Genomic DNA, 10,359 nt, shown 5'->3' on the forward strand with positions numbered 1-10,359 from the left:
AGGGTGACCAGAATCCTCTTGGGTAGAGGAGACTCTGGGATACACCTTCAGGGCTGAGCAGAGGAGTTTGCAGAGCATCTGTTGGACAAAATCGCTCGGATTTGTTCCCAGCTAGATGCCAGCCTTGGTTCAGGTCTGGAGATGCCTGGGGCACAGTCTTGCCATGTTATCTGGGAAGAATTCAAGCCTGTTGGGCCCAAGGAAGCAGACAGGGTCCTTATGACTGTGAGTTCAGCCACCTGCTTGTTAGATCCCTGCTCTTCCTAGTTGGCAAAAGCTTCCAGGGAGGTGCCATGTAGTTGGGTTTCAGCGGTGGTAAATTCTTCTTTGAGAGGGGGGATGATGCCAGCACCCCTTAAAGAGGCATTGATCTGCCCTCTCCACAAGAAGAGGAGACCCAACCGTTCTGGACAATTTTAGTCCAGCGTCCAATCCTCCCGTTTTAGGGAAGATTGTTGAGAAGGTGGTCATGCAACAGCTTCAGAGGATCCTGGATGAAGTGGATTTTCTGGACCCCTTTCAGTTGGGTTTCAGGCCTGGTTATGGAACTGAGATGGCATTGGTTGTGCTTTTTGATGACCTCTGGGATTGGGGTAGTGCGTCTACTCTTGCTCTTCTTGATCTCTCAGCAGCTTTTGATACCATCGACTATGGTATCCCCCTGGACTGGCTGCAGGAGTTGCGAGTGGGCGGCACTGTATTGAGCTGGTTCTCTTCCTTCCTCACTGTCCAGTTTCATTCGGTGTTGATCGGGGCAAGAGGTCCCACCCACAACCCCTAAATTGGGTACCGCAGGGTTTGGTACTCTCTCCACTCCTATTTAATATCTACATGAAGCTGCTGAGTGAGGTCAACTGTAGCCAAGGAAGATTTGATGGCTATGTTCCAGTACATAAAGCAAAGATGGCCAAGAACTATTTTTCATAGTCATGAGAACTAGGACCAGATATAGTTGGTATAAGTTGCAGTTACCTAATTTTTATTTAAATATAAGGCAAAATCTCCTGACTGTAAAAACTGTACAATAACAGAACAGTCTACTTATGCAAGTTGTGGGTTCTCAGTCTCTATAGGTTTTTAAGAAGAAGCTGGACTGCTACCTCTCATGGTTGATTTTATTGGATTCTCTGCATATTGCAGAGGATTGGAATAGATGATCCTTGTAGTCCCTTCCGATTCTACAATACTGTATATAAAATCTTGGATATTTCATCTATGCTATAAGACATATTTTGTTTCAAATATAAATTGACAAGGAATTCTTAGAGAACTGACAAATGAAAAGAGTTTACAGGTAGTCCTTGTATAGTGATCACAGTTGGGACTGGCAACTCAGTTATTAAGTGAAACAGTTACTAACTGAAACTGCGACTGTGCTTATCTTCAGCTTTCCTTTATTTACAGACCTGCAAAGTTTGTAAATATGAGGACTCGTCACAAAGTTACTTTTTCATCACCGTTGTGACTGCAAACAGTCACTGTACAAGGCAGTTGCTAAACAAGGACCCCCTGTATATTATCCATAGTCTGTTAATTTTTAATAGAATCTTTTCAGGAAGAGGAGGAGGAACTAGAGGCAAGAGAGTATATTAGCTGGTAAAAATTAAAGGTTTTTTATTCTTCAGTGTAGAGTTGTGTTTTTGTTTAGTTGTATAGTTTTTATTCAGTACTGTTGGAAACAAGTAAATGTAGTGGGTTCTTCTTAATAATGGGATTAGAATTATATGAATTTTAGGGAAAAGAACAGAAACAAAGCTTCTAGGAATCTGGAGGTATTTGTTCTTATCCAATATGTTTTTTAAAAACTATATGTTGCAGAAATATCATCACATGTTCATTTTTTGTAGGAAAAATAATTCCAATAGTTTAAACAGGATGAATGGTGTAATGTTTCCAGGAAACTCACCAAGTTATTCAGACAGGTAAGAAGGAGTGTTTAAAATGATAATATTCTAAACAATACAAGCTGATGGATTAGTATTTAATTTCCAACTTTTGTTTTTTAAACACCTGGATATTTAAGCAAAATTCAAAATCTTTGAATCAGATAATTTCCTGTGCTAAAATTATAGTTTTTATGGAAGATCAAATTAAATTGTTTTCCAGATATATGTAAAATAGATTATCTAAGTTATACTATAATGCCTTCATCATAAAACATCTAAAATTAATTGGGGGGAAAAGCCAACTTATGAATAAGAATAAATAGATATATCCATTACAGAAATATCAGATTTTAGAACAGTAATATTAAAATTATATCAAACAAAAAGGAATTCCAGTTAATAGTTGTTTAGCATACTAAAATTTCTTAAAATATTTTTTTTCCTAATCTTACTTGATATAAGCTGTGATTCTAAACATCTTAGTTAGGCAAACTTTGTATTATATAAACTGGGATTTATTTCTGAATTAGATATGCTTAGTACTATACTGTTAATTTCTTGCTTCAGTAAACAGTCTTATTTAATGCAATCAAGTATGTTTGAATATCAAGTTCTGATACAAAAAAACGTTATATTTTGCTACAGATCTTTATAAAATACAAGTCAAGAAAGTGTATCTTGAGATCTAAGGGAAATAGGATTTTCTAAATTTGATTAATCAAATACTTCCTTTGCAGATCTAATATAAATGGTCCTGGGACACCCCGGCCTGTAACTCGACCAAAAGTTTCTTTGTCACCTCCTATGACAACAAATGGTTTACCAGACAGTTCCGAAAATAAGGAGCTGTCTCTCTTGCAAACTGAAGAGAAAATTAACAGGTTGGTAAGAGAAATACGCCTTCAAAGACATTTGTTAGACTCATGAGATTCACATACATACATACATATTCATATTCATATTCATATTCATTCATTCTCCATCCTCCCTTGAAAGCAGCCTTATGTTTTATTCCTACCAAATTGTGCCATATTTATAAAAAGTATTTTCTATTTAGCACTTGAAAAATGTGTTCTCCAAAATGGAAATAAGCACTTCCACTTTCAAGGCACAGATTTCTTGTGGGCATGGACTATTCCTTTCTTATTTTAGAAAGTCTTAATGCATAAATAATCACTATATTAGGATACTGCAGGGCTGTGTATAAATAATGTATCCCAGAGTACCTCAGTTGTTACCTTTAAAATCAGTGTGAATATTTAGATCATATCCGTTGTGGGAAATTAAATGCTGATGACATTTTAAAATTGTCTTTTTTTCTGCTGATGGAATTTGTTCTGTCTATGGAACTGAGAAGCGACCGTTTCTTACATCCCCTTGTGTTCTTAAAAATTGAGTAGAGATTTGGCAGAGGGTTGTGGGGGGATGAGGAGAACGGACAGAATTTTATTTAAACCCCCTGTTTCCACGATACTGGATTGCATCCATTGATTAAGAACCAAATTTCCCAGTTGAACTGGAATGGTGATGCTGGCACAGTTGGTTTTGCACCAACATTTTGTTCTTGTCTTCCATGCATCATTGCAAGAATGCTTTCTTAGTTTATATCTAAACATTTAATAAAGTTACACTTAGGCAAAACAGTAGAAGTTACCATGATCAATAAGACTGATTCCTTAAGATGCAGTAGTTGGACTTTATTGTAAACTGCCCAGAGCCCCTTTTTGGGGGAAGATGGGTGGTAATTAAATTTGAATAATTCATACATACATACGTACTCCTTATCTCTTCATATGAAAATATGACCCTTGTATTTCCATCATTTTTTGTCTGTCAGTGAATCACCAGCATCTGAGCCTGAAAGAGTTCAAAACTGTCCTGTAAAAAATAAACACCCTGGAGAAGATCCAGCAGAAATGGAAGGATATGAAGTAAAAAGACTTAAATTTGACAAAGAGGAAGAAGCTGAAGAGGTGTCCAACCAGAGTGGTTCCCATGAAGCTTGCTCAACAATGGTAGAAGAGACTGAGACAACTTCTGCATCTCAGGATAAAGAAAAAGAAAGCACTGGAGAGAGACAGCACTGTAAAGAGGAAGCTGAGGAGGAAAAAGGTGCATACTATTTTAGTAGAAAGCATATTTCCTGAGTACAGGTTTAAAACTTGGCTTAAATTTATGTTTATCATTTATTTTGAATTCCATGAGTTGAAATCAGACTAAGTCTTTTTTTTTTTAATCCGTTCAATCATGTCCGATTCTTGGAGACTCCATGGACAGGTCCCTGCAGTTTTCTTGGCAAGGTTTTTCAGAAGTGGTTTGCCGTTGCCTCCTTCCCAGGGCTGAGGGGGAGTGACCAGCCCAAGTTCACCCAGCTGGCTTTGTGCCTAAGGTGCAACTAGAACTCCCCGTCTCCCAGTTTCTAGCTTGATGCCTTAACCACTACACCAGACTTGCTCTCAACTTAGCCATAAGTAAAGCTTAATTTAGTTGTAATTAATCCTATTCATTTCTAAATATAACAAGATCAGGATCTAACCCCATTTTGTTTGACCTTTAGGCAAGTTAGATTATGCTGAAGTAACCTAATTATGGGAATGTGAGAGAACCAGGAGTGGTCTCTCTAGTAAGCATATGTAGACATACTGTGTTTCAGTGGTACAGTGAAATAATCACATTCATGTAGATTGCATATTAAACTCAAACTGAAATCTGATAGTTTCTGTCAATGTTCAGATTTGAGTGTATGTTTGTGTTTTGCAAATCAGCATTGCAAATAGCTGACTTCTGCTCAGTGACATTTTCACAACCCTTAATTCATAAAAAGTCACTAAAACTGACTTTTTTTACCCTCTGCCTTCAAGCCAGTATAGCTCTGCAACATTTAGCAATTTAATTCATTTGCTTGCTGATCTTCAAATGTGCGGGATCAGAATTGGTCTAGTTAAATTGGAGGTTGTGAAACTGGATAGATGAACTATCTGATGTGATTCATCTTGTAGTATCATTAAAGCATAGTAAATGAACAAGGATTTAGTTTAGTATTACATCATCAAGGAAAGAGTAGGGTGTTCTTGTCTGGGCAGCAAAATTTCATGATCCATCTCTGGCTGCCAGGCTTCATGCATGTAAATGAATTCTGCTAATGTTTTGTTTGTTACTGAGAATGAGAAAGTTATATGAAGAGGGAATTATGTCTTGTGACTACCACATGCAATGCACCATTCCCTGCTGTCTCTAATTGATATTGAACTGCCCCATACAAATAAAGACTCCCTCAAGATGATCTCAACTCTTGGTGATTGCATCCATGCAGTTTTCTTGGCATTATTAAAGGATTGGTTTGCCATTGCTGCCCTACAGTTTTTTTTTCCAATTTTCCAACCTAGTCAGTAGCCCTGGAGTTCCCAGGTGTTCCCCTCTCCAAGAACTAGCCGAAACATAAAGCTTGTTTCACTTCCCAAATGAGCAAGGTCAGCTAAATGCTGCCACCTGCTGAGGCATAAAGCGAAAGAAGGATGTATTGTCGTGATTATTACCTGTATAAACTTTTATTGTCAACTTTGTTTTAAACATCTATATAACAGATTCTAACTTTATTCCAGAAACTCTCAAGATGTCAAGAGAAATTTTTTCAGAAAGAAAAGTTCTGGACAAAGACAGTGCCTCCTTAATTGAAAAAGAGGATGTTTCTGAGGAGAATAATCAGATTGGGGAATCTGACCAGACTCAAGCAATGAAAGACTTGTCTTCTCAAAATAGTGAGAACAGTGGATCTGTTAGTAACAAAGCTGACTGCAGTGACAAAGAAGAATTGGGCTTATATGTTAGTGAAACTCCAGAAATTGCATCAGAGACCCCAGTGGAAAACAGCAATGAAGCTACAGAAGCTGCAGAGGAACCTATGGAACAAGACTAATAATTTTAATACACTTAGAGGCAGTATTTTCCATAAGGGTCTGGTTTTACACTGTATAAATAATTTTATGTAATAAAAGTAGACCGTTAGTTTTCCAAGAGAAGCAGGCTGTAAATTGAACTTCTCAATGCATTAAATCCTGAAGGAGTTGTACTTGTTACTGTGAAATATTGGCTCCTTCAGGTCCTGCTTGCCACTGAAATTTCAGTATGGTCAAATCTGGTCTGTGTATAGTTTTTTTTTTTTTTTTAATTTAGAATTAAAATTTTTAAACTGGAACACAATTATAATTCTGACAATTTTTTGGAGATTCCACACTTAGTTACTTCTCTCTCTCCTTTAATTCCCCTGAATGTTATAGCAGTTAATTTTTGGTTTGGGTTAGTTTCACCATTACTATGTGAATTCCATGCTGGTTTACAGATTTTCATTTGACTGCATTTTGTGCTTTAAAAAGCTACACATTGGCATATAATACTTGATAGCATACTAATCTAAAAAAAAAAAATCTATGTTTGCACTCTTAGATGCATTTTCTTTTCCAGATGGAAGCAACCGAGTTCTTTCGTACAAGGCAACATTTTTACCCCTGAATAAACCAAATAAAATTAGGCCTGCCTGATATCCTGAAGATCCAAATGTTGTTGAAAGTACCAGGTTCAATACATTCCAAGAGTTCTAACAAACCCTTTTGTACATTTCTAAGGTGCCTGGAAGATCGGTTTTCATTTTACTGCTGAAAAACTGTGTTAAGTTGCAAACAGACTTCAAGACAACACCGTCAGCTTTTTTTGTAGGGGGAATGTTTGCAAACCTGACAAGGCCGTTTCTGTGACCTGAGGACGTTTCTGACATGACATAAATGGTTTTATAGTAGGAGATCAGACTGGTACGAAATGCTGCAGCATTGCATGCCTTAGTTATGTATCTTTGCTGAATGGCTACCATTTGTACATCGTTTTGAAAGTGAACTAAATATTTTTGAACATGCCACTTTGACAGCCAGTGTTAACTCTTTCTTTCCAAAACCAGCTCAAAGCACAATTACTGCTTTAAATACTCCACATTATATTTTTCAGACATCAGGGTGTAAAAACACTCGAAACGTAACCTCCCAGTCACGTTTACTGGCTGCCAAATTTATACCTGTTTCTTCAACTGTACCTTTTTGATATTTAGGATTTTTAAATTTCTGTAAAGTAGGTTTTTGTAGATTGTAAAGAGTGCTCACTGCCATTGTGAAACGGTATATAATTGTATAATTTGTGTGTAAACTGGATGCTTGGGCTTTCAATACAGTATTCATATAAAGCAATAAATATTAATGTTATAAAATGTTTGAGTACATTTTAATCAAACCATAATGGGACTCCCTTTGTTGGCAGTGAAGACACATACCTTGGAGTACAAAAATAATCACCAAAGTGCATGCTAACAATTCTTGTACTGCATGGTGTGCTTCATTCTGGAGAACTGGGTTTTGAATTCAATGTATTCCAAAATAACTTGAATGAATTTGCAGAACTGTGCTATCAGGTTAAAAGTTGAAAAGGTGTTGCTTGGGAAAAGATCTAGTCCCCTTCTACGTACTTACAAGCGAAAAATCCATTTATATTCAGTTACTTTCTCTTGGCAAGAGAGGAGGGTTGAATATGTACTGTAAGCATTAAGGAGAGGAGTACTCAAACCGAAACAGAGGAATCAGAAAACGTGTCCCAAAACACAGGTCTATAAGATACAATTTTCTCTCCTTGTTTTTTTTTCAAGGAATACTTTGCAAATGAGAACAAATTTTAAGTTTAGAAACTTCTGAAATTTTCTTTAGAATGTTTGTGAAAATACTGTTAATAAACCTATTATTTAATCATCTGGGATCTTTTGACATCTTTATTTTAACACGGTTGCCCTATACTGTAAGCAGTGGGTTTATGAACTGTAAATGTGCTTATATAAAGGCAATAAGCAATAAAAAGTAAACTCTGTAGGCATTCAGTCCTGTGCATGGTGCTCTGAAACAAGCCCCAGTACATCCACTAGGGTTAATATATGGGTACAAGATTGCAGCCTTAAGTATTAGAGAGAAATTTGGAAGTTTGCTAAATCACTTTGAATAAGCCATGTACAGGTAGTCCTTGTTTAGCGACTGCCTTGGATGGCAACTGTTTGCAGTTATGGTGGCGAAAAAGTAACTTTGCGACCAATGCCTGCATTTAAGACCTTTGCAGCATCCCTCTCAGGTGTTCGCCATTACTGTCAGTACACATTGCCCTGTGCCTGACCCATCCCCACAGAGCAGAGGGATTGCCTAAACAAGCTATCTGTTCCTGAGCTGCTTTTCTCCGTGGTGCAGCACATCCCTAAAAAGTGCTAACCGCAAGTTAACAAGCCCAGCTCTGTGACCTTAATTACTTGATAAGAACCCTTGGGCTGGCAGCTGCTGCCTGTAACTGGCAAGACTCTAATCACTGAAGGCTTTTGTATGCCTACTAAGAGGCTCATGGTGAGCATGTTAGGCAAACAGCCAGTGCCAGTGCATTCCCTTCCATGTGTATTCCCCATTCTGTGCCTGCTTACTCTCTTGTAGTCCCTTCCTCTCCAATGAATGGAAATACAAACATCAATTATCTTCTTGCCAATTATCCCAGTGTTAGGATGACCATTCCAAAGGTCAGGGGAATGAGGAAAAACAGCTATATGATTTGCCTTTTTTCCTGGCTTCCTCATGAGTCAAGTTCCAGAAACCTTCCCCACCATTTGGGCTCACCTGGCTATTGGGGGCTGTATCCTGATGCTGTAAAGCAAAGGAAAGCTGAAGTAAAATCATAAGCACAGTTGCGGTCATGTGATGTTTCATTACTGACTGTTTTGCTTAAAGACTTAATTGCCAGCCTCAATTGCAGTCACTAAGCAAGAACTACTCTGTAATCTTTAGGCATTACCACTGAGATTTGTTTTCTGTAGAGGAGATGTCATTTCTGGTGGTGTAGGAGCTTTTTTGAAGGGAACACCCTGCTGATAACTTCTTTCTGTACTGAGCAAGGGGATCCTCAGTTGTGGTCTCATGGAGTTCCTTCCCTTTTTGCAGTGTGTCAGGCATTCCTCCCTAGCCCAGTTGTATTGACTACTTTATTTGGCCATTCTTACTCAGGTTTGTGGATACTTTTCATGCAGTTTGGGAAGAATTTTTTTTACCCTGTTTTGTTGAACCATTATATTTAAGCTTTCTGCTGGTTAGGATTCAGGGTTGTTTTAGCTCTTAGTTTGGCGGTAAGAACAACATAAATTTATAACTAATAATGGTTATGAAGATAATACCTGTATTTAATAGTCCATTCTGTTCAAATTAATGAGACTTGTTTCCAATTAAATGTGTTCTAATTTGAAAAACACAAGTGAAATCTTAATTTGCAGTGCATATTAGTGGGATAAGGTTGTATTTTATGCTTCTTAAAATAGACCTAAATGTAGTGTCTTTTCCAGAAGGCAGCCCAGCTGCAGATGCAATTGCCATCTAATAATATATAGGTACAATGGTATTTTTTTCCAGGTAGAGGGTATATAAAATTTAGATAGATAGATAGATAGATAGATAGATAGATAGATAGATAGATGATAGATAGATGATAGATAGATAGATAGATAGATAGAGGACCCGAGGCTGATGCATACCACCCATAGGGGTCAGAATGGATATCTCTCTCTCTCTATCTAGGCAACAACTTCTACTGGTTTTGTTAAATTCTAAAACCCCAATTAGGGATGAAATCAAAACATTGGTGGGCTGAAACAAGTCATGTAATCCTCACTTACCGACCACTTGTTCAATGACTGTTTGAAGTTATGACCATGCTGGAAAAGGAGATTTATAACCGGTCCTCAAAAGTTGTGGCCATTGCAGCATCCCCACAGTCACATGATCACAATTCGGGTGCTTGGCAACTGGTGTACATTTACAACAGTCAGCGTCCTGCAGTCACGTGATTGCCATTTGCAACCTTTACAGCTGGCTTCCAACAAGCAAAGTCAATGGGGAAGCCAGCAGGAAGTCACAAGTCACAGTCACGTAACACTTAACAACTGCGTGGGATTTGCTTAATGACCACAGTTGGAACTGATATCATAAGTCGGCATGGTCACATGACATTTCACTTTACAACCTCATTGCTTAGCAATGGAGTTACCTGTCCCTATTGCAGGCAGTAAGTGAGGACTACCTGTATTGGCATTTAGTTTTATTTATTTATTTTCTATCCCACATTTAGTATTTTTATAAATAACTCAAGGTGACGAACATACCAAATACTCCCTCCTCCTATCTTCCCCACGACAACAACCCTGTCAGGTGGGTTGGGCTGAGAGAGAGTGACTGGCCCAAGGTCACCCAGCCGGCTTTCATGCCTAAGGCAGGACTAGAACGCTCAGTCTCCTGGTTTCTAGCCTGTTGCCTAAAGAGTGAATTTGTGATGGCATGTATTTGCATCTGTTCCTATTTGTCAATAACTTTATATAACCCCTGGTTCTAAAGCACCCAAAAGCAGAACAAACAAAAATGAAATA

At 37.9% G+C, this 10,359-nt stretch overlaps 1 protein-coding gene across 2 annotated transcripts in view; it reads left to right on the forward strand.

The window, feature by feature from the left end:
* PPP4R2 (protein phosphatase 4 regulatory subunit 2) overlaps positions 1 to 7,671 on the forward strand; it is a 35,211-nt gene extending 27,540 nt beyond the window's left edge. For both annotated transcript variants that reach the window (XM_063291594.1, XM_063291595.1), the window contains exons 6-9: positions 1,848 to 1,922; positions 2,624 to 2,767; positions 3,724 to 3,998; positions 5,489 to 7,671. In XM_063291594.1, coding sequence (XP_063147664.1) covers positions 1,848 to 1,922; positions 2,624 to 2,767; positions 3,724 to 3,998; positions 5,489 to 5,802 — 808 coding nt within the window. In that variant the 3' untranslated portion in view covers positions 5,803 to 7,671. The remainder of the gene's footprint in view (positions 1 to 1,847; positions 1,923 to 2,623; positions 2,768 to 3,723; positions 3,999 to 5,488) is intronic.
* Positions 7,672 to 10,359: the final 2,688 nt, after the last annotated feature.

Source organism: Candoia aspera, chromosome 2, assembly GCF_035149785.1.
Source record: "Candoia aspera isolate rCanAsp1 chromosome 2, rCanAsp1.hap2, whole genome shotgun sequence".
NCBI lineage: Eukaryota > Metazoa > Chordata > Lepidosauria > Squamata > Boidae > Candoia > Candoia aspera.